Genomic DNA, 24,972 nt, shown 5'->3' with positions numbered 1-24,972 from the left:
TTTTCTTTTTTGTGTGTGTGACGTCGGAACTTTTTGAACAATGGCGGACAATCTGACAACGTTCGCTTCTCAGCACAAGGATCTGTATGACAACCGACATAACAAGTGTAATTTAAGCAGTAGCCTACGTCTTCTCCAGAATTACTTACACAATTGAATACGTTTAGGTAATACCTGGACTGGTGCCAAGTCATTAGGGTGAAGTCAAACGGTTCTATGAAAAATATCAGGCAGGGAATTGTACCCAACAGCTGTGGTTTTCCCAGTTAGTTGCAGTAAGCTACATAAGACTTGGGGGTGATTTTTGCATTTTGGTATTTATTCGCTTTGGACGTGTTGTGCAATGGCATTATACGTCAAGAATTGAGATTAGTCTATGACTTGAGCCACGCCTGTCTGAAATAGCTTTTCCTGGTTTTCTGTATTTTTCACATTACGTGAACAATCTATATAACAAAAGGATCATTTTAGAAAAATAAATTGCAACGAACTATGTATGTAGTACTATGAAAGTAACCATTTATTTATTTATTGGCTGAAGAACGCTTAAAATTAAGAAAGTGAAAGAGGAAACTCCCCATTTTGAGCAATGTCGCAATATAATGTCCGAAGTTAAGTCTGAGAGCCAAAATGGAGTCGCTACCTGGGGGTAAAAAGATTGACATTTTGAGAAGCCAATCCCTTTCTCTTTACTCTGTTAGTACGACCAGTCGTAACATCAGGGTGGGATTTAACGCATTTATCTTTTCAAAATGGCGGTTGAGGTCGTTTTGGGAAGCGGCTCTGACTGAAAAGCTTGTTTATTTGCAGTATTCGCTCAGATAAATTAAGAAAATATTTGCCTGTAGTGTACATAGTTTTTTTTTGTTTTTGTGTCTGTAGTGGCCGGCGTAGGCGGACCGTGTAAGATGAAAGGGAAGGAACGGTCGCCGGTTAAAAAGCGTTCACGGGCCTTGGATGAGATCCGAGACAGGGGAGGGAACCATCCACCCAGCAAGAAAATGGGGGCTCTTTCTGCTTCTGGAGGCAGCAATAACGGGAACAGCTCGGCGAAAAGTGAAGGGGGTTCGGCCAGGAGAAGTTTACTCGGCGAAAAGAGAGAGAGTCGGGATTTTGATGCACACGCTTCTAGCCGGACTGGGGGCAACCACAGCTACACCAGTCCTGCTGCGAGTTCCAGCAGCAAGAACCACAACCCCAGCCTGGTACTCGAGACAGCTGCGCGGACCAACTCACGCGCAGAGCCACGACCTCCGCTTCCCAATAACGAGAGTGAGTACAAGACTCTTAAAATTAGCGAATTGGGCTCACAGCTCAGCGATGAGGAAATTGAGGATGGACTCTTTCACGAGTTTAAGAAATTCGGGGACGTGAGTGTAAAAATAAGCCGGATTAATGACGAGAGGGTGGCATTCGTTAACTTCAGACGGCCAGAAGATGCGCGAGCGGCCAAGCACGCGCGCGGAAGGTTAGTGCTCTACGACCGGCCGCTAAAAATCGAAGCTGTGTACATGAACCGGAGGAGGAGTCGCTCGCCCATTGAGAAAGACCCCTATGCAGCTGTTGCGGGGCACAGACATTTGCATACCCAGAGACCGCTGTCTCCTACAGGCTTGGGGTACAGAGACTACCGACTGCAGCAATTAGCTTTGGGCCGCCTCCCCCCTCCCCCGCCGCCCCCCCTTCCCCGCGACCTGGAGAGGGAACGGGAATACGCTTTCTTTGAGGCCCGTGCGCGCCCCGCCTTCATTGCTGAACGTGCTGCTGCTGCTGCTTTCCGCGAAGAAGAGTTTATTTCTCCAGAAGACGACCAGAGGGCCAATAGAACGCTGTTTCTGGGCAACCTGGACATCACAATCACGGAGAACGATCTGCGGAGGGCGTTCGACAGGTTTGGGGTGATCACCGAGGTGGACATCAAGCGGCCCAGCAGGGGCCAAAGCAGCACTTACGGCTTTCTGAAGTATGAGAATTTGGACATGGCGCACAGAGCCAAGCTGAGCATGTCCGGCAAGGTGGTGGGCCGCAACCCCATCAAGATCGGCTACGGCAAGGCCACGCCCACCACCCGGTTGTGGGTGGGGGGGCTGGGCCCGTGGGTGCCTCTGGCGGCGTTGGCGCGTGAGTTTGACCGCTTTGGCACCATCAGGACTATTGACTACAGGAAGGGCGACACCTGGGCCTACATCCAGTACGAGAGCCTGGACGCGGCGCAGGCGGCCTGCACCCACATGCGGGGCTTCCCCCTGGGGGGCCCCGAGCGCCGGCTCAGGGTGGACTTCGCCGACACCGAGCACCGCTACCAGCAGCCGTTCCTCCAGCCGCTGCCCCTCCCCCACTACGACATCGTGGCCGAGTCGTTCGTCCACCGGGCCACCCCGGAGGCGCTGCGGGTTCGGGAGAGGAGCCCTCCGCCCCCCTTGCACTTCCGGGAGCGGGAGCTGTTCCCCGGGGCGGAGTGGGCGGCGCCCGCGGTGCGGGAGCGCGTGCGCCCGGCCGCCTTCGAGGCGCTGGAGCACCTGGAGCGGCGGCCGCGGGAGGCCTGGTCGCTGGAGCGGGAGCTGCAGAGCCGCGACCCCGCCCGGAAGCGCCGCCCCGCGGAGGACGGGCGCCTGCCGGACCGCTCCCCGGACGGCGGGGACCGCGTGGTCCGCCGCCGCCACTGCCCCTCCCCCGACCGTTCCCCCGGGGGCAGCAGCGGCCGGTTCAGCGACTCTGAACGACCCCCCCGCCTCGACCGCCCGTCCCCGCCCTCCCGTGACCCCCCCGAGCGCACCCCCGCCGACAAGCACCTCAAGACGCTTCAAGGGGCGGAGTCAGGGGGCGGAGCCGCGGGGGTGGAGCGCAAGCGCAGGACCGGAGGCGAGGCCGGGAAGGGCCCTGCCAAAAAGGAGCGCCTGTCGGACCCCCCCAGCTCCGCCAGGGGCCCCCAGGGGCCCAAGCAGGACGGCGGCGGCCAGAAGCTGGGCCTGGCCTGGCAGGGCATGCTGCTGCTGAAGAACAGCAGCTTCCCCACCTGCATGCACCTGCTGGAGGGCGACGTGGGCGTGGCCACGGGCCTGCTGCAGGATGCGTCGGCGCGAGCGCCGGTGGGCCAGCTGAAGATCACCCAGCGGCTGCGTCTGGACCAGCCCAAACTGGACGAGGTGACGCGCCGCATCAAGGCCGCGGGGCCCGGCGGCTACTCGGTGCTCCTGGCGGTGCCGGGCGGCCCGGACGAGCCCCCGGCCTCGGACCCGGCCAGCTCCACCCAGCGCCCGCTGCGCAACCTGGTCTCCTACCTGAAGCAGAAGCAGGCGGCCGGCGTCATCAGCCTGCCAGTGGGGGGCGCCAGAGACAAGGACGGCGCCGGCGTCCTGCACGCCTTCCCGCCCTGCCACTTCTCCCAGCAGTTCCTGGATTCCTCCTCCCGGGCGCTGGCCAAAACCGAGGAGGACTACCTGGTGATGATCATCGTGCGCGGAGCGTCGTAGCGGCGCGCCGCCTGTACCCTGCACGAAAAGTGCAGCCGTTGGCCTGTAATGTGTCAGTAACACTGCACCGTTCTGCGTTATGGGATAGAGCAATCTCAGCAGGGAGGGAAGGGCCTACACAGTTTTCTTCTGCCCGACAGAATCCATATTCTTGTTAGAGCGCATAAGTGACGTGTGAATGTAGTTAATTGGGAAACAGTGAACTGGTTCTGCAATTTAAAGGGTCAGTGTCATGCATGGTAACATAGTCTGTTAGTGGACCACATAGTGTAATTGAGAATCTTAAAACCGTATAATTAAAATATGAAATACTTCACCCCGTTTGGACTGAAGTTACCCAGTAATTTAAATGATGATAATTTATAATTTAATTGATAATACAGCCAGTAGTAGCACATTTCCAACGGTTAATTTGTTCTTAAAAACTATAAAGTAGAATCACTGTCACAAACCATTAGACTTGCTACATTTAAATGAAAACAAGAATCTTTTTTGATCTTGGTGTTGATGTTCATACATAAGCACTAAGACTAAGACTTAAGGTTTTCTGTCTTTACATCTTTGAACATAATTTTCAGATTTACAAGTGATGTTTGTGAGCCCTGTCACCTCATCTCAGTTTTCTTCAGTTTCTTCAGGCAGGTAGTATCTGTGTTTGCCCGATTGCAGATTGCTTATCCCATAATCCTTGTGGTACTCCTCTTTGGACAGTGTCTTGTCAGTGAGCTTGTAGAAAGAAAAATAAGGTGGAGCCAGCTTTAAATGATGTTTTTGCATTAAACCACTGTACTGGATAGAGCCGCAGACCAGTTCCGTAGATTTTCACCGTTATTTTCTTGTTAACTGACCGAGAATGGTAAGAACTATTTTAAAATTCTGCCTTCAGAATGTTAATGGTGGGGGGGGGGGAAAGGATGCCTCTTCAGACACCTTAAAACATACATTTCTGGCGGGCCGTAATGAATGTGATTAAACTGTAGCGTTTGATAATTGACATCACAAAGTTTCATTCAGCATTTTCCCTGCAAGAACACAAGCTTTTTAATACTGTAAAGAAAAAAAGAAAAAAGCTCAAACCCAGCTTTTAGTTCTGTTGTCTGTTCTTACATTCATAGGAAACATCCCCTTTATTTTTCAACAGAGAGGTTTTTTTTCACAGAATAAATAACATTTTTAGGGGGACATCCCCCTAAAACCCGGGACCTGTATTCATAAAGTAGGGGTGCAGGTCAGGATTCCCCTTCCTGTATTCTAACCATTATGAGCTAAAAAGCAAAAGCTATTGCTGATCAGTACTCCTAATCTGAGATGATTTATGAATCCAAGTTATTATGAATATTATGTTTTTTTTTCCTATCACACCTTCAGAATTTATCATGGATATTTAATTGCACATTTGACAATAGAGAATTTTGTTACTGGTATTTGGACGCTCACATTTTGAAGGCTGTGTTGAAATAAATCTGAGTTAATGCATCGTTTAAATTTGTTCAAGGCTCATGTAGCTGTGTGACACACCTGCTTTCGGGAGCCTCTAGTATTGTAACTCATTCAACTGCAAGGATAACGTTAAATTTAAGCCGTTCGGGTAAATTATTTAAAAACATCCCATAAATAGAAGGCCACTCCATTTAACTGTTAAGGATGAGGGATACAAAATGATCCCTGTCTCTTTAGTCCTCATAGATGTTTTTATTTTATTTTTTATTATTATTTATTTTATTTTTTTGGGCTTGGCACCAGTAGTATGGAGATAGAAGGTGAATGAGGTTAAGTCGTTTATGTACAACGTGCAGACTGAACCCGTGTTTGAGAGGAATTTGCTGATATTCTGTTTTGTGGTAAAACATTGGTTTAAAAAAATGATATACAGTAAGCCAACCGAGCTACTCAGTTACTATGGCAATGAAGAGGTCGAAAGTGCCGTTTGCCATTGCATGACCCTGGTCTTTTGACTGTGATGACCCGATAGTATTTGGACCTTGTACAAGAAAGTGTTAAAAAAAGAAATTGATAAGCAAAGTGTTCCTGTAGGGTTTTATTGTGATGCCAGCTGAAATGCAAAACTGTCTTAAAACCGTAAACAAAACAAATTAATTCAAAATGACGACCAAAAGTACCCCATGGACTCAACATAATACAGTTGCTTTATATTTAAGCAGGGTGCTGAATTATGGAATAATCATGGTTTCGTAAGCGATTAATATTCATTTACCTTGCCGATTAATTTCAGTCTTCATTTTAAATGTATTATTTGCCGTCCTTTTTAATTTGTTGGTTTAAATTTATTTTCACTGTACTCTAATGCTGAATACTAAAGCTTTGGATTTTATACCCTGCCTCCGTCGGTGTGTCAAAGTGTTGCTGTATATCTGTTGGTGAAATATTTCCTGTTTTTGAACATCTCGTAAGAGGACAGGGGTGTTATGGATTCTCATACATTAATGTCTGAGTACAGATGTTAGTATTTCACGGAGAAGAAAAACCCTGTTAATAGCAGTAAAGCTTGCAGCTTAAGAGTCCGTACAGTACCGGTGTCCAGTCTGATCCTGGCGTCTCATTTCTGAAGGGAACTGGTTTTATTTTTTACCGAGGCTCATGCTCAGTCTAACCTCACTGCTGTCCTGAACTCTGACCATTGGGTTTATTTAACAAGTTACCGTGTCACGCAAACGTAAGAGCAGCAAAATCTAACACAAGCAAATGAGCAAGGATTACATTTAAAGAGCTTGCTGCAGTTGGGTTAAACTGAGCCATAACTGAAACAAGTGAATTTGTAGTTAATGAAATGAGCCACAGAGGGTCAGTGACTTGACTTTTAAGGAGTACACAGAGCTGACAGTCGCTTAAAGTGCATGCAGCGTCATTGTCAGTTTTACATTTGGTTTATTTTATATCAGCATTTACTGAAGATCGTCCATTTAAAGCCATACCAGTATACGTAAGAGTTCTTGTTAGTAAATATGACGGTACTTGAACATTTTCGATTAGAAATCATGATGAAAACTGTAAATGGTTTCTCTTCAGTTTCAGTACCCTTGCAGTGAATCTTGCTTTCTTACATCGCATTGCAGGACTGGTTAACCTTCACATGCAAAGAATGGGTCATCGTGGTAACGGATTAGCCATCTGAAAAAGAGAGGGTTTGCCGCTCGGGGTTTCAGAGATAATGTAAAACTGAAACCGTGTTAGAATGCACCTAGTCTGCAGTTCTTTTGCCAGAAGAGCGAGATTCAGCACAAACTCATTAAGCTCAGTCATGGAGCTGATTAGCATTGTGTCAATGGTGCCACTTCCCATAACACAGATATACGCTATACGCTTCTTTTAAAATGACTTTAAAGTCGTACCGTTTTATTTTGTGTATTTGCTTTTTGTGTATTGATGTTTGCTTTAAGAATGGGTTTATTTGTCTGCCATTTGAAATGGCATGTATGTACTCTTCCATGGACGCCTCCGCTCGATCACGTCGGTGGCACGGGACTGGATAACCGCGCCAGTGCACGCACGGGGACGCGTTGCCGTCGGATACCGAGCGCTCGTGCACGCCCGCAAAGGATCCTTTCCGCCGCAAAGGGGGAAAAGCTTTCCGTTCGCCGTGCGTTTGCACCGAAAGGGAAGCTTTGACTGTTGTGTAGCGCAGTCGTGATGCCAGTTCCCAGGTTTTGAGTGGAAACATGACCTTTCCTGCTTTGTGCCTGTACACACACCGGCTTTCCGGGGGAAGAAGGAAAGCCATCACTGCACACAGCTCACACATGGCTGTTTGTATTCACAGAGGAAAGTGCACATGCACTTATGAATCTGTCTCCGTATCAATAAATTGTGTCTTTTGAGGGGAGAAAAAAAATGTTTCCGCTTCGGAAATGAGTTTGAAGACAGCTGTTGTGGCGTTTCTTGTGTTGCGATGGAATCATTGCTTCGCTTCTGATGGTGAAAGAAAAACGCACGTTTTGTGTGCCAGGAAGGAGAAGAGCGAGACGGAGAGAGAGAGAGAGACGGAGGGAGAGCGCCTTTATTTCAGTGTCCATCATCAGTGTCCTTGCTCCTCTTTTGTGAAGAGATCCTCATTGGTTCACTGAATTATGGCTCCGCCCACCTTTCCTCACCGATTCTGGCCTTCACTGGAAACGGAAAGGGAGGAGCTGGGCGAGTGGGGTTGCCGAGCGACGACAGGCTGCCGCTGCCTCTTCTGACCAGGACAGGAAGTGTGCCCGCGTATCGGGGGGAACCGCCTGGCGTCATCCCCACGTCTCGGGTTCGAGTCGTCCCATGTGGGGCGTTCTGCAAACTCAGATTCCTCCCTTCACACACTAGGAGTTGTGCTGAGTTACCACACGTGCCACCCCAAAACCCTCTCCCCTCTCCCCCAAAGCCCTGCTTGCACAACCCCACCCCCCCATACCTTGGAGCACCTGTCTGCCACACGCAAGACCAAGCCAAACATCCCGTTCTGCTTCTCTGGGGGCACTGGTTTGTCTTCCCTGTGGTTTGTATTTCCACCAGTTCTGATACGGTTTGCGTTTTTGTTCCCATTCTGAAGCTGGAACGAGAAGAAAAGGATCCCCCACCACTCCCCGCATGTGGGGTGCCGGTTTGGGGGTACGTGTTCAATTTTGTTTTCTTGCCCCAGACCCACCTTGAGCCGCCCTTCTGACTGGAGATCCAGGAAGTGCACACAACGTTTTTTTTCAGGCCACAGTTTTCCAGAAGTCTGCAAAAAAACTGCCTGTCTTTGCACCCCAGAAGTCGGTCTGCCTGTCATTTCACTGGTGTTCCTGATGTTTAAAAAAAAAAAAAAAAGAAAAAGGAAATTTTTAAAAAATATATATGGACCAAAAAAAGACGTTTTCTCCTGCAGTAGTCGGCTGGTCGCTGCTATCCTGTGCACGGACCCGGAATGTTTGATGATTATTTGTGCAAATAAGTGATCCAGCCAAGAAGCCTTTACGCCCCACTGTCCTGGGGCCACAGGTTGCATTGACCTGGAGGTCTGTTGACTCGGGGATCCACTGGTACCCCCCCCTTCTCTGGACGTCCCACCTGACCTGTAACGGGCACACCCTGAGCCCCTCTGCAGGGGCGGGTTCGGGTAAGTGAAGGTGTGTGATGACTCTCTGCTGCCAGCCAGGGATGCTGTTGAGGAGCTCAGTAGTGCAGCAGCCCAGGTAAGTGTGCATCAAGGCCTGCATTCATAAAGCTCAGAGCAGGAGCATTTCATCCAAATCCTATTGGGTAATCCTCATCCAATCAGCTAAAATGGAAAAACACACCCTAGAACAGCACTTGCATTCTGACACCAAGAACTTGGGCCCTGATCACATGTGTTGCTCTGGTGAGAAATACCATGTTAATATTGGGTATGGATTGAACATGTTGTATGAGTTTGGGAAGTTCTAGATCCCCTAAAACCTGTAAGGATTATGTATAATATAGCATCATACTCCTACAAAAAAATCATTTTTATGGGCTGCTATGCAAATTTAGCTGGACAATCAATGCAATACAAATAAGAAAACTACTAACCCTATGATATAATATTATGTAATATGATATAAGAAAGAAAACTACTTGCCCTAAAATGCGTTTGTTCAATTACTTGGTATTTACAGTGAGGGAAGTTAGGTATGAAAATTAAAGCAGTCCTAGTTTGATTAAGCACTTTATTGATACCCGTACAATAAGAAACCTGATGTCCATGGCAGGTGGAAGAATACTGCTGCCACTTTTGCAGCTGCTCAGTCCAGAAGGTTAAATGTGAAGCCCCCCCACACTGCGTGTTTCAACATATCATTTACACACATGCATATATAATAATCAATGAACTAAATGAGAATTTCTAATATAAGGGTTCAGTTATCCAAAATATATATTTAAAGTAACTGCAATCAAAGATATTGTAAGGATTTAGCAAAATATCCTAAAATGGGCAAATATAGAAATGGTCTCTTTCGAATATTGCAGTCCATTTCTTCACAAATATGCTGCTGTGCAATTTTTATTATATTTTGTAAACATATTGCTCTAAATTGCGGTTAAATAAGGGAAGAAACACGAATCCGTGGCGCACTAGTGGTATTTTCATGTTACAGGAAATTTGATGCAATGAAATGGCGACACAGATCTTTGTGTAGTTTTGAGAGGCGTAGCTAGCTAGCTAGCAGGCAGAGTGTAGAGGTTGGGCTGAAAAAGGCTTCTTTTTTTTTTTGCAGAGTCACTGCTATGAGTGTAACATGAATGATTATATTTTTTGGTTATACATTTCATAACAGTAGAATATGACCAGTGCATGATCATATAATTCAAAGTGTGTGCAGCTAGATGTTTGTAGTAATGAATTGCTGAGGCTGCTGGGAAGGTAGTATGTGCTACAGCACTGATTAAACAGCAGCCAGGCTTGTGAAGCAGAATCTGGTCCACGGCTCTGGCTGCTATGCTGGCAGCATGTTTTGGGATGGATCATGTGACCCAGCATCCTGAATATCACAGGATCCTGATTAAGGCCCAAAGCTGTGCGTAGCTGCGGAGTGAGTGGCAGGGGATTGGATGACAGGACGGTAGTGTTGATGTGTCCTCCACTTCCCCGGTTCCCCTGTGCACAGGTGTGACCCTGCGGGGCTGCAGCAGGTGATCTCACCTGGCAGGGTCAGTCCACCGAGGCACAGGTGATGTCAGTGTACCTATGGTTACCCTGGTGATGTCAGTGTACCTGTGGTTACCCTGGTGATGTCAGTGTGTACCTGTGGTTACCCTGGTGATGTCAGTGCGTACCTGTGGGTACCCTGGTGATGTCAGTGTGTACCTGATGTCAGTGTACCTATGGTTACCCTGGTGATGTCAGTGTGTACCTATGGTTACCCTGGTGATGTCAGTGTACCTGTGGGTACCCTGGTGATGTCAGTGTGTACCTGTGGTTACCCTGGTGATGTCAGTGCGTACCTGATGTCAGTGTACCTATGGTTACCCTGGTGATGTCAGTGTGTACCTATGGTTACCCTGGTGATGTCAGTCCATACCTGTGGGTACCCTGGTGATGTCAGTGTGTACCTGTGGGTACCCTGGTGATGTCAGTGTGTACCTATGGTTACCCTGGTGATGTCAGTGTGTACCTGTGGGTACCCTGGTGATGTCAGTGTGTACCTGTGGTTACCCTGGTGATGTCAGTGTGTACCTGTGGTTACCCTGGTGATGTCAGTGCGTACCTGTGGGTACCCTGGTGATGTCTGTGTACCTGCGGTTGCCCTGGTGATGGCAGTGTGTACCTGCGGTTGCTCTGGTGATGTCAGTGTTGAGGCCAAAAGTTTACATAGACATTCAAACTCAATTTTTCACGACTCCACACATTTCATGTTACCATGCTTTTCCTGTGTTAAGTCAATTAGAGTATCTAATTAAAGCAAATTAATTTGTGAATTAAAGCTGAAATAAATCTGTCTCCAATCGATTGTTTTAAAATGACCTCTGATGTGAAGTAGATGCCCTAATTGACTTGCCAAAAGATATGTATGGTAACATGAAATGTGTGGAGTTGTGAAAAACTTTTTTTGTGTGTACTTGTGGGTACCCTGGTGATGTCAGTGTGTACCTGTGGGTACCCTGGTGATGTCAGTGTGTACCTGTGGGTACCCTGATGATGTCAGTGTGTACTTGTGGGTACCCTGGTGATGTCAGTGTGTACTTGTGGGTACCCTGGTGATGTCAGTGCGTACCTGTGGTTGCCCTGGTGATAGAGACCTGCATACTCAGTCCTATCCACAGGTCCTGCCTTCTGGGGGTAACAGTACCTGTTGCTCCATGCGCGGTGATATGAATCGATTGCAGTTCATCCTCACTGTATTGTACTTGGGGGAAAATATGCTGAGAAGATTCTTTGAAAAAGTAAAACATTAAAACATCATAATTCATTTTTAATTACACCTCTCCCTCTCTCTTCTGCTCATTCACCAGAACATTTACCCTCCCAAATGGACACCTTACATCCTTGACCTTGTTGCAGCTTTCTCCAAAAAGAAAAAACAGTCAATTTTACCTTACAATGATCTAAATAGAACTTTGCATGCATTTCTAATCTTACAGACTCAGAGTCAGGCTTATTTCAGGGTGGTGGACGGTGGGCATACTTGGTACGGCTGTTTGGGGTTTTCTCCTAGGCTGACCCGAGCTGCCCTTTCTGTGCAGACTTTAACCCTCGCGCATTCTGAAGAGTTCCAGCCGCTGAAACGGAAAAAGAATGCTCTGAACATTCCTGGCCAGGCTGGAGCATGTGACCTGTGCAGTGTTCAGCTCTCTGGACCTCCTTGGCATGGACTTTGCCCTCCATCCCTCCCTCCCTCCTACTGTTGCTTGAGGAATTAGTGAGATGAATGGTGGCTAAGCTTTATCGCTCCAATGGAGCTCTGCGCAGCATTGTGTCCCTGTTGTGCTAAGCTTCCCCACATGACGCCCATAATCCTTCTCATGTACTACACCATACTGCACTGTACTCTACCATGATACACCTTACCACACTGCAGCATACTGCACCATACTCTACCATAATACACCTTACCACACTACACCATACTGCACTGTACTCTACCATAATACACCTTACCACACTGCAGCATACTGCACCATACTCTACCATAATACACCTTACCACACTACACCATACTGCGCCATACTCGACCATAATACACCTTACCACACTACACCATACTGCGCCATACTCGACCATAATACACCTTAATACACTGCACCATACTCTACCATAATACACCTTACCACACTACACCATACTGCACCATACTCTACCATAATACACCTTACCACACTACACCATACTCGACCATAATACACCTTAATACACTGCACCATACTCTACCATAATACACCTTACCACACTACACCATACTCGACCATAATACACCTTAATACACTGCACCATACTCTACCATAATACACCTTACCACACTACACCATACTGCACCATACTCTACCATAATACACCTTACCACACTACACCATACTGCACCATACTCTACCATAATACACCTTACCACACCTCACCATACTGCACCATACCACACCTTAACACATTGCACCATACTGCACCATACTCTACAGTAATACATCTTAACACACCACACCATACTGCACCATACCACACCTTAACACATTGCACCATACTGCACCATACTACACCTTTCTCTACCATACCACACCTTAACACACTGCACCAGCACACTCCATAATTGTGGAAATGAATAACTCTCAAGTCCTCCCTTTGACAGCTTCACCCTGTTGCAGCTCTTTGAGTTTTTTGAATGTACTGTATTTTGTCAGTCACTCAGGATCTGGGAAATGACTAAATATAAATTTAACCTAACACGGAAAGCTTCATAGCCCCATGTGCCCAAGATATCCTAATCAAGCAATCGCACCGTCTGCTATAAAACTCAACATTTTTATGGCACCATTATTTTGCCAAATATGCCCTTCACACATGGTTGTGACAGTTGATGTTGAGTGATTCATTTCACAGAACGCAAGGTTGGGTTGTTAACTGAAGAAATGCATAAATGGTGTTGTTCCACTCTTCAGGTGCGGTGTGAGGAAGGCCTGCCCTTTTACCTCTCCCAGTGGAAGGACCGGGCAGTGAACCGGGCGGGTGGAGCGGCTTCAGCCCTGCAGAGGTACTGACCGCTGACCGCCGCCGGAGGGCTCAGAGCGGTCGAGCGTGCTGACCGTGGGCTCGTCGCTCTCGCTTATTTCATCGTCCCTCGTCTTCTCGGTCCTCGCCCGGCGTGGAAGTCGATTGAGGTCTGCCATCTTTAAGGACATTCCAAGTTGTTAAATGCTCCTTCTAGGAGCGAGGAGCTAGGAGGCTCACTTAGGATGCTTGAGCGAGGAAACTTAAATATTAAATAAGTTATTGGAATGAGCCCTATATTGGATCACTAGAGGGTTTGGCATCTATATGACAAGAGAATAAGCAAACTTCTCTGGATTCACTCGTCTCAACGTTAGTGTTGAGTTCAGACATTTCTGATTTATGGAAGACGGAATCCAGAGACAGTTTAAAGTGAGAGTAAATTGGAAACAGCCTTGTTAGTCACTGAAAGGGTATTTAAATACAAGTCTGAATCAGGTACACAGTCGTGTGGATTCCCAAGGTTTTCTGATTTAGATTATTTAAAGATGTTGCTCATGCATGATGCAGGTTTCCAGGCCTTTGTGTGCCAGTGCTGTGTGTGTGTGTGTGTGTGTGTGAGCTCCACATGGCTGCTAGTGTGTCTTTCAGGACCATCAGTTGAACAGCTTAAGCAGGGGAAGTGACCAGTCTGGACCCTCAGCTCGTGAGTAACCACACCTAGCACCTCCTTACCTGCCTCATGATACAGTGTCTGCTCTGGGCCATTAACCCCTTAGTGTGCGATCACAAATACACTACATGGCCAAAAGTATGTGGACACCTGATGTCCACCATTTCATCCAAAATCATGGCCATTAATATGGAGTTGGTCCATCCTTTGCTGCTATAACAACCTCTTCTGGGAAGGCTTTATACTAGATGTTGGACCGTTGCTGCAGGGATTTGCTTTCATTCAGCCAGAAAAGCATTGGTGAGGTTGGGCACTGATTGGGCCTGGCTCACGGTTGGCTTTCCAATTGACCCCAAAGGTGGTCGATGGAGTTGAGGTCAGTGCTCTGTACAGGCTTGTTAAGTTCTTCCACACAACCATTTCTGTATAGACCTTGCTGTGTGCCCAGGGGCATTGTCATTCAGAAGCAGGAAAGGGCCTTCCCCCAAACTGTTGGGGAAGCACAGAATCATCACTGGAATTAAGGGGCCTAGCCCAAACCATGAAAACAGCCCCAGACCAAGGGGTATCCAGATACTTTTGGTCACATTGTGTTATTTGATTAGAATGTTCTTAACTGAATATTCTAATGCTGATGTCACAATCACTACTGGTAACTGAAAGCAATGGCGTTAGTTCTAGAACACTTGACTTATAATTTTGAAAAAACATTCCAAAAAAATCTACACTTCAAAGGGTGTAGTGTATTCCAAATGGCTTTGTTTGTTGACGTATATGTCTACAGTATTTAGGTCCGATGGGATTGGTCTGGAGCTCCCCAGTACCCACGCTGAGGTGAGAACCCTGTAATCTGGTAAGACCCCCCCCCCCAAAAAAAAAATAGATGTGAATGAGCTAATATAAGAAGAGGTGGATTTAATGAGATAATTTAATTAATTTAATTAATCTTAATAATGAGAGAGGATTTAATGAAGTACTAAAGTCGTACACCAAAATGCTGTTCATTAAATCATGTATTTAATTAATTAATGCTTTGTTATTGAAAGACTGGTTGTTATACCCTTTTCTGTTTTTGTCCAGTACACTTAGTTCCGAACCAGTGAGCATACCTTTAATTAGTTTTTGCTTTTTTTTGGGATGGCAGGCATGTCATCTACTAAGTTACAGTTTCATGTTAAATTACCATACAATTCATTTCTGTTATACATTTATCATAATAAAAATTTTGTTTTGCCTGGCTAAAATGTGCTGTCAAATTATTAAGAAGGTCATTTCTGTAGATATGAGTAAGACCTAAAAGCTGAAAGGAGTGTTCTTACCTGTGGAGATGATGTGGGGAAAATAGCCCTTAAAGAACTACTCTGAGGTGAAAAGAAACAAGGCAAGACACACAAGTCACTGTGACCTTTATTGCAATCAATATCTGTACAGTCTGCTAAAGGAAAGCAAAGGGGCCAATGGCTCACCACAGCCAAGGGGAAGGCCAGAGAGCCAGATCTCCTCAGCCATGTCAGAACCTTACAGCCTCCTTACAGTTTACACTGCAGTCAACGCAACAGGGCTGTACTACGGCATGTGCTAGCTGCAAAACTGCTGGTAAAATCTGTCTTAAAAATCAAATATACCAGGTTACACATTCATATTTTTCAGTACATTCTCTGATTGTGAGGCCCATGGAAACTCAACATGTCAATATTTTCACTCTGTTACTGAATGTGACAAAGGACGGATGATCCTTTTTCACAGTGTACATAAGTTTGTTATACTGTTGTTCACAAGTTATAAAAACCTTTCATTGATTTATATGGAATGAAGTACATAGAAAGCAAAATAGAAGTGACTTCCACCATCATATTGCTTATGGATTGTACAGTTTCTTAAAGTGGTAAAGTTTACAGTCATAGAACTGTCTCCCGCTGCACTAAATACAGTATGAGGGCATGACAGGCAGCGGGGAGCGCAAAGAGAAGGACTGGAGACGAGAAGCCAAAGCTTCGTAAGTGAGCTGAAGGAGGAACGTTTCACCAGAGAAAGACTGGTGATGCTGCATTTGTAGTGCCTCTTGATCACCACCAGGGGGCAGAAGCCACTCAGGAAAGAGAAAACACTCCTGTTTTTCTTTTTCTCTCAGTATATGAGATAAAGGTGCAAGGAAGTCACCAAGGAATTCTGTGCTCTGAAGACAGTATCATTTACAATCAAGTATTTGTGTGAAGGCAATAGCTGTCTCTTTGGTTTGTATTTCGTAAGGGACAGGTTGGTGAAGATACAAAAGCAAGAAGGCAAACAGTGGTGATGGAGACCATTAGACATTTTTTAAAATTATATATAATTTTTCAACATTTTTGAACTCCTTTCTACGAAACAGAACTGAACCGTCCCAAGACGAGCCAAAAGAAGTGGCATGGTCTTGATGGCTTTCAGGCGAAACCATTTAGAAAATGGTGATCATTTTGAGGGATCAACTTTTGTAGACAGAAAAATTCATTTTACGTTCAGTTTCAGTCGAAAATTCACTTCCTACTCCCATCAGCAAGATGCCTCATTCAAGGAAGTGATCCGTACGCATGAAGTGGCCACTACAGACGGAAGTCGTCCAGTGATCTCATTGTGGGTAATGAGTGAGGCTGGAGGAAGCAGTGAAGAATTCCACACTGAAACATACATCAGCTTCATACACTGGTGTCTTTCAGTGAAACCCATCAGCTTCATACACTGGTGTCTTTCAGTGAAACCCATCAGCTTCATACACTGGTGTCTTTCAGTGAAACCCATCAGCTTCATACACTGGTGTCTTTCAGTGAAACCCATCAGCTTCATACACTGGTGCCTGTCACAGTTAAACAGTCCAAAACCACACCCAAGATTCAGAAACTGGTCAAAAAAACAAGCAATTATAAATATTTAAAACCAAAAAAAAAGGTAATGGAACCATAAAATATACATATTTGAGTGTTTAATTATTGCTTGTGTAATGTGCAGAAGGGATAAGTCATTTTGCGGTAGAAAAAAACTGCATGTGAGTGCAGTAAGTTCAGAATGTTTCAAATGCTTCCTTTTAAAAACACATTTTAAAGCTGTAGTTACTTCTACAATTAAACTCGAAAGACTTCTGTAAGCAATGTAGTACACAAAAGCAGAACACTGCATCTTTATAGGGAGTTTCCCTACGCCCTGCTGATCCTAGATCAGTAGTGAGCGTGAGTGGGCTTCACAAACACACCGCCTGGAAGAGCGGATTCACAGTAGGCCAGCAGTTAGGCGCGTGCACACAAAGCCATTTTGCAAGACAAGGACTAGTTTCACTGCCGGGGGGTGCCATCAAGTAATGGAAGACTGAGCGCTCCAGCATCACATTTTTATCTTCTTTTGATGCTTATGTGCAGGGAAACGGTTGCCAGTGGGGTGACATAGCTCAGGAGGTAAGACCGATTGTCTGGCAGTCGGAGGGTTGCCGGTTCAAACCCCACCCTGGGCGTGTCGAAGTGTCCTTGAGCAAGACACCTAACCCCTAACTGCTCTGGCGAATGAGAGGCATCAATTGTAAAGCGCTTTGGATAAAAGCGCTATATAAATGCAGTCCATTTACCATTTACCAAACGGTTTAACCCTGGCCTCCCGATTAACACCACAGGTTCGTCAGCTACACGGCGCTCGGTTTTGCCAAAAACGGCAAGTTCTGTCGTCCTATCAGCGAAGCGGAAACGCGCAAATCCGGCGTGACCAGAACACTTACGAGGAAATACACCGATCAGCCACAACATTAAAACCACCTACATAATATTGTGTAGTTCCCCCTCGTGCCGCCAAAACAGCTCTGACCCGTCGAGGCATGGACTCCACCTCTGAAGGTATCCTCTGGTATATTTGGACTTCTGTATATATTTGTATCTACTGTATATTTGTACCTGATTGTGTTACTTTGTTGTCTTTGATGCTGCAACAGTGCAAATTCCCCCCGGGGATCAATAAAGTACACTACTACTACTACTTATTACATTATTGGTTTTTATTACATTAAAAAAAATTGAAATGGATTACATTATTGGGAGTTATTACACTATTGGTAGTTTATTACATTATTAGTTGCTACAGGGCTATAAAAAGCTAAGATATTGTTAGAGGGTGAATTATTTCCACATGATTTTAAAAACTCTCGACGGGTCAGAGTTGTTTTGGCGGCACGAGGGGGACCTATACAATATTAGGCAGGTGGACTTAATGTTGTAGCGGATGGGTGTAGATGTTCTGCGCGGTACCAGAGCACCAGAAACTTCTGCTACCGTCCGGAATCCCATTTGTATTTAAGAACCGAAGAGGACGGGGGTAAAACAGGAGTGAAGTATCTGGCGCGTATACAAATCTGTGGCGCAACCAAAACCTTTACAGAACTGACACGGCTAACCCCCCAGGACAGGAGGCCCCCCACCTCGCTGTCTGTGCCCGTGGCTACCCTCCAGGGGTTAAGACGAGAAATGGAGTGTAGGAAGATGGTGCCTGCGTGGTGGGGGGGGGGGAGGGGGTGAGTGCAGGGCAGCGGCAGTTTCCTCCCCAGGGAAGGATTTTATTTCAGCTGGCTATCAGAGACATTGCATAGAAAGGCATCTAAAATTAGCACGCCGCACGGCTAAGCGCGTCCCAAACGCTGCAGATATTTGGGTTTGATCCCAGCCCGGGGGGGTTAGAGGGGGGGGGTTGCGGGGGGTTGGTTGCTGGGCAGCAGGACTCTGTAATTGCAGCGTTAGGCAGTCTGTTCCTCACACTGTGCGGAATGGGGCTTAACCCTCAGGCCGGCGCGCTGTGAAGGGCTTATTTCATTTTCCCAGGCTCAGCGGCCTTAGCGTTCGTACGCAAGGCCAGTGCCGCCGAGACTGAGTTTCAAAAACAATATACACAAGCAAAGAAAAGCGTTCTACGAGTGTTCATTTGGGCCGTGTTCCGAGCAGGGAGAGAAGGGAGTACGGTCGCCCGGTCGCCAGCGGGGGCTTTCCTGTGCGGTAACGGTGGCGGTAACGGCGGCTTCCGTTCAGATGCGCGAGCGGCGTTTCCGTCGTGTCTGGTGTGTGCAGAAGTGGGTCTAGAGGGCCCGGACCGGACCGGACGGTGCAGAAACGAGGGAGCGGGCGCTGCTGGGTTTGGCGCTGGGTCGCCGCTGGGTTTGGCGCTGGGTCAGTGGCCTCCCTACACGACGCCGTTCTTCAGCGGCTGGGCGGGGAGGCGGCCGTTGCTCCTCCTCCAGGCGGGATCGGCGGCTCCCTGGCCCGCGCCGCACCTCCTCCCGTGGCTCCACCTCCACGCCAGCGGCTCCAGGAAGAGCGACACGGAGGAGAGCAGGTAGCACACGCCCGCCAGGTAGAAGGAGCAGTCGTACGTCTGCGTGTAGTCGTACAGGAACCCTGCGAACAGCACAGCAACCACAGCCTTTACACAGACAGCACATAACACAGACACAGCCATTCCAGACTCTCGCCCAAACTGCAATCAAAAATAAAAACACTTTATAGTTTATTTTTGGTATAAGTCAGATTATTTTCCTCTGATGTGCACTCATAATAATTTTAATTCTTTTCCCATTCCCCTCCTTCCTCACCCCCCTTTTCCCCTAACATTTCGAGCAGTGAGGCCTATCAATATGAAAGGCAAAGAAGCTCGTTGTTTCAGCCGTTCTACCACAATGACCACACTGTGGACATCCCGCGGTCTGTCACATCTGCAGTGTACATTCCCTCCAGCAGAGGGCTCTGCTCTTGACAAACCCTTTGGTGTTAGGGGCCCTGCTGCTCCCTGCACAGTCACTGGTAAACAGCCAGGCTCCATTTCCAAACAACACCTCCACTACCACCACGGTTACCCCTGGATATCCTAGGGGGGTAGAAATCATGCAACCCCCCCTCTGCCCCAGACAGGACGGAGAGGGTCTGCGTGCGGGGGTGGGGTGTGGGGGGGGTGTTGCGCGTCTGTCGAAAACAGGTCAGGCTAGGGTGTCGGTGTCACTGAGTTCAGGCTGTGTCTCTCCCCTAAAGAGGCCCGGTTTCCAGGAGACAGGATGCCGATCTCTTCTTCCAAGTGACCCTTTGATCTCTCAGCATGTCTGGCAGGGAGGATCTGATTGGCGGCCTTCACTCGTACCCGAGAAGTTTTACAGACGGACCTTTCAGTGTGGGGCTCTGACTCGACATCCCTGAAATGCATGGCAGAGGTTTGCCATTTCAGTTTGGCCAGGGACATACGAAGCTACAGTGTAGCTAATACTCAGGGACATACACAGCTACAGTGTAGCTAATACTCAGGGACATACACAGCTACAGCGTAGCTAATACTCAGGGACATACACAGCTACAGTGTAGCTAATACTCAGGGACATACACAGCTACAGTGTAGCTAATACTCAGGGACATACACAGCTACAGCGTAGCTAATACTCAGGGACATATGAAGCTACAGTGTAGCTAATACTCAGGGTCATATACAGCTACAGTGTAGCTAATACTCAGGGCCATACACAGCTACAGTGTAGCTAATACTCAGGGACATATGAAGCTACAGTGTAGCTAATACTCAGGGACATACACAGCTACAGTGTAGCTAATACTCAGGGACATACACAGCTACAGTGTAGCTAATACTCAGGGTCATACACAGCTACAGTGTAGCTAATACTCAGGGACATACACAGCTACAGTGTAGCTAATACTCAGGGACATACACAGCTACAGTGTAGCTAATACTCAGGGACATACACAGCTACAGCGTAGCTAATACTCAGGGACATATACAGCTACAGTGTAGCTAATACTCAGGGACATACACAGCTACAGTGTAGCTAATACTCAGGGTCATATACAGCTACAGTGTAGCTAATACTCAGGGTCATATACAGCTACAGTGTAGCTAATACTCAGGGTCATATACAGCTACAGTGTAGCTAATACTCAGGGTTATATACAGCTACAGTGTAGCTAATACTCTATAGTATTTCATGTTTGACTGAGAAATGCAAAATCTTGCACTGCCAGAATTAACACACACACACAAATACACACACACCCACAGACACTCACCCACACACACACATACAGACATACACACATGCATACACACACAAACACACACCCTGCTAGTCTTTTTGGAAACACTTAACTGCAAATGCTGTGCCTATGGGTGGGCAGGGCTATTTGCCAAAGCACTATCCTGCATTTAAAAGGTTAAGCATGCACACACCCACACATACCCACATACTCTTCACTGTAAATACAGTTATGTGTCAGTAGTGGATTGTGACTATGGATGCCACTTTTAACATAACATAACATAACAAAACATAACATAACACAATGAGGAGAACAGGCCATTCAGCCCTATAATGCTTGCCATTTCTGACTAAATTGGCCCTGTGCTCTGATTACCTACAAACTAGACAGTACCTAGCACTGTATCAAGCCTGGTCTTAGAAATCCCCAGAGTTTCTGCCTCCACAACATGACCTGACAGGCTATTCCACAAATTAACGACTCTCTGCGTGACAAAAGTCTTCCCAATGTCTACATGAAATTTTACTTTTTTCTAATGACCTTCTGCTAATTTCCAAATTGCTTTTGTCAGTTAGGAACCCTTCCCAGAATGTCTCATTTCCTGCGCGGGGGAGGGGGGGGGGCATGGCACACCTGCGAGGGGGGGCCCTGTGAGGCAGCCGAGACCCACGAAGAACATGGAGAATCCCATGGAGTTATTCACCTTCTCTGGACCGACCAGGTCCACCTGCAGGGGAAACGACAAGCACAGGAACAGCACTCAGGGAACAAGAGCTGTGTTCGGGCTGAAACCAACCAACCGCAGACAACTCATCCCAATCAGTAATAACTCATCCCTACTATAATTCAGTCCCTAGAGTAATAACTCATCCCCCAGCATCACCACTCATCCCCCAGCACCATCACTCATCATAGCATCATGAATTGGAAAACCGGTAGCAACAGGTTGAAATCTCGAGTTGCTGTGTTGTCTCCAGGAAAGGTGCATTCACACAGTGCACATCATCACGTGTGTCTTGTGGACAGGAGGCCGTCACTAGGCCAATGTATCATTGGCAACCGCCATTGCCAAGGGTAGTCATGTGGCAACAGGCTCCAGAAACTCAGCACCTACGTTCCTTCAGTCCTATCTGATTTATAAAATCAGTTTTTGGCGGGTCTGTGGACCCCCGTGCCGCAGGGAGGGGGAAGAGAGGGGGGGGGGGAGCGGACTCACCAGGACGGGTAAGATGAGGGCCATGTATCCTCCGCAGAAGATGGCGAAGAAGATGGCGTACACCATGAGCAGGATGTAGGTGTCGGCCAGCGGGGACAGCAGGTTGACCAGGCCGCACAGGATCAGGTAGGCCTTGTGGTAGTGGTACTTATGCAGGAGGTTCCTGTCCGTCAGCCAGCCCGAGCCCAGCTGGGCCACCGTCTCCGTGATCCCTGGGGGGAGAGACGCACCGTTATCACTGCCATTATGGTCACATGGGTGGTCACATGGACGGTCACATGGGCGGTCACATGGGTGGTCATGTGGGTGGTCAAATGGCAACAGTAGCTCAGGGAGGTAGAGGGGTCGCCTGGCAATGGGCAAGAAGTGTCAGTGTCTGTGAGCGAGACAGCCAACCCCTAATCGCTCCTGATGAGCAGGTTGGCGCCTTGCATGGCTGCCTTTCGCCAGTGGTGTGTGTGTTGTGTGCATTGTTTATGCAGCTTGGCCAGCTGGTTGGGATTAGCTAGCTCTCTGGTGAAGCCATGTGCTTACCAAAGAAGGCAGCCATTCCTTTACAGTAACTCTAGCTGGCAATTGGCTGCACATTTTATTCGTGAGCATGAGATGGCCATGCTACTGTCTCAGGAGCGCTGCTGGAGGCGAGAACCCCAGGATCTGATATTTCAGACTGACATAAACACAACACGACTTATGGACCCTAAAATATATCTGAAATTACAAATTCATTGCAATACAATTTTTGTTGAGGAAAAGCAATACTTTCACGCTGCATCTTTTTCTATCTTCTGTGGATGATTTATTTTTTTTTAATTATTTGTCTATATCTCAGCTGCCCAAGCCTGTTCCTGGAGATCTACCATCCTGTAGGTTTTCACGACCAACCCTAACACACCACACCTCATTCAGCAGCTAGAGATCTCATTGAGCTGCTAATTGGTAGAATCGAGTGTGTGCCAAGTTAGGGCTGAAATGCAAACCTACAGGACGGTAGATCTCCAGGAACAGGATTTGGCAGCCCTGGCCCATACTACAGAGTTAGATATAGCCCCTTTAAGTGTCACACGTCTGAGGAAATCCGAGCAGGAGGTAAGGAAAGTGCCTCCGCGTGTCATCGCACAGATAATCAGGAGATGGTGGTGATAATCGACACGCTTGAGGAGCCCAAGTCTCTGGTTCAGGGGACGGGTTTCACCCCTGAGCTGTCCCAGGAAATTGGGGGATGGGTATCACCCCTGAGCTGTCCCGGGGGAATTAGTGGATGGGTATCACCCCTGAGCTGTCCGGGGGAATTAGGGGATGGGTATCACCCCTGAGCTGTCCCAGGAAATTGGGGGACGGGTTTCACCCTTAAGCTGACCTGGGGAATCATGGGATGGGTATCACCCTTAAACTGTACCAGGGAATTAGGGGATGGGTATCACCCCTGAGCGGTCCCAGGGAATTAGGGGATGGGTATCACCCCTGAACTGTCCCAGGGAATTAGGGGATGGGTATCACCCCTGAGCTGTCCCGGGGGAATTAGTGGATGGGTATCACCCTTAAACTGTCCCAGGGAATTAGGGGATGGGTATCACCCCTGAGCTGTCCCAGGGAATTAGTGGATGGGTATCACCCCTGAGCTGTCCCGGGGGAATTAGGGGATGGGTATCACCCCTGAGCTGTCCCGGGGAATTAGGGGATGGGTATCACCCCTGAGCTGTCCCGGGGAATTAGGGGATGGGTATCACCCCTGAGCTGTCCCAGGGAATTAGTGAATGGGTATCACCCCTGAGCTGTCCCGGGGGAATTAGTGGATGGGTATCACCCCTGAGCTGTCCCGGGGGAAGGCCAGTTTACAGCAGGGAGTCAGCAGCCCTGGCGTCGGGCCGAGGCCGTCTATGGACCCGCCAATCAGGAGGCCCAGATCTCTGGCTCTCCGCTCAGTGGCCCTGAGGCAGGGTTTGGGGGGGGGGTGGGGGGGTTCTGGGCCCGTGTGAACCACACAGATGGAGCACAAAGCTGTGCCCGCAGGCTACAGGCCCCCCCCCCCCATACAGCCCTCCCCGGCTCTGCTGCACCCCCGCTCATGTTTGGCAAAGGAACCTCCATTGATACGACGTGTTTGCACAGATGGGCCCCCGAGGTTCAGAGCAGGCCAGGGGCAATCCATCCTCTTCCTGTGCTATCCAGGTCAGGGGTGGGCAACTCTGGGCCTGGGGGGCCGGTGTGTGTACACATTTCAGTTTCCACCAATTACCCTGGAAAAATGAGCTAACTGGCCGCACACACCAACACAGGGTCCCTCCGATTAGATCACGGTGAAAGGATTCATACAGGGACACAAGAACAGTCTTCGGCTGTCATTCATCCGCGTATCAAGACATTTTGCTAAAGTGTCAGATGGCCTAAATGTCAGGGCTAATTATGTCATTAACGACAGAACTAGAAACAGATATGGCCCTCGTTGCCCACCACAGGGCTAGGTGATTGCTAGGCCACCCATCTTTGACTAAAAACAAACCCGTAAATTTTGACCCATCAATTTACTTTTCTTCCAATTAGGAACGCCCAATCATATCTGTAGAGCCCCTCATCACAGCAACACCCTCAAGCCAATCAGGAAAGAGAAGGTCAGCGCACATTTCCCATGAAGCACAGGCTGCCAGCTGCAGCTGCTTCCACATTCTGCATTCCAGCTGCAGAGCTGCGCAGATACGGCTGCAGAGGAGTAGCGTTTGCGTGCAGCTGGAGCAGGCGGAGCCATCGCCCTGAGAGGAGAACTACCGCCCGGAGACGCCAGGGGAACGGTGCCGATGAACAAACCGCCACGAGGGACACCGCGTTACATTAAACACCACCCTGCAGGGCTGTGGAACACATCCACGAGGGACACCGTGTTACATTAAACACCACCCTGCAGGGACACCGCGTTACATTAAACACCACCCTGCAGGGACACCGCGTTA

General features: G+C 48.0%; 2 protein-coding genes across 5 annotated transcripts in view; one reads left to right on the top strand and one right to left on the bottom strand.

Annotated features, from left to right (window-relative positions):
- The first annotated feature begins 659 nt into the window (after positions 1-659).
- rbm15 (RNA binding motif protein 15) lies at positions 660-5,812 on the top strand. The gene has a single exon (XM_035382139.1). The coding sequence runs from the start codon at positions 909-911 to the stop codon at positions 3,471-3,473; it is 2,565 nt and encodes an 854-aa protein (XP_035238030.1). The 5' UTR covers positions 660-908; the 3' UTR covers positions 3,474-5,812.
- Positions 5,813-18,866: 13,054 nt separating this feature from the next.
- The window catches only part of slc16a4 (solute carrier family 16 member 4), a 41,254-nt gene continuing 35,148 nt past the window's right edge, over positions 18,867-24,972 (bottom strand). For 3 of the 4 annotated variants that reach the window (XM_035382144.1, XM_035382145.1, XM_035382146.1), the window contains 3 exons: positions 22,025-22,236; positions 21,442-21,535; positions 18,867-19,173 (listed from right to left, as the gene is read on the bottom strand). In XM_035382144.1, coding sequence (XP_035238035.1) covers positions 18,959-19,173; positions 21,442-21,535; positions 22,025-22,236 — 521 coding nt within the window. In that variant the 3' untranslated portion in view covers positions 18,867-18,958. Of the gene's footprint in view, positions 19,174-19,709; positions 19,959-21,441; positions 21,536-22,024; positions 22,237-24,972 lie in introns of those variants that run through there. The other variant, XM_035382147.1, reaches the window with a different exon arrangement.

The sequence above is a fragment of the Anguilla anguilla genome, chromosome 11 (genome assembly GCF_013347855.1).
Source record: "Anguilla anguilla isolate fAngAng1 chromosome 11, fAngAng1.pri, whole genome shotgun sequence".
Lineage (NCBI taxonomy): Eukaryota > Metazoa > Chordata > Actinopteri > Anguilliformes > Anguillidae > Anguilla > Anguilla anguilla.
The sequence above is the reverse complement of the archived record's forward strand: the minus strand, read 5'-3'. Positions and strand labels throughout refer to the sequence as shown.

Coding starts and splice junctions, on each gene's coding strand:
- rbm15 (XM_035382139.1), top strand. CDS start 909: ATGAAAGGGAAGGAACGGTCGCCGGTTAAAAAGCGTTCACGGGCCTTG.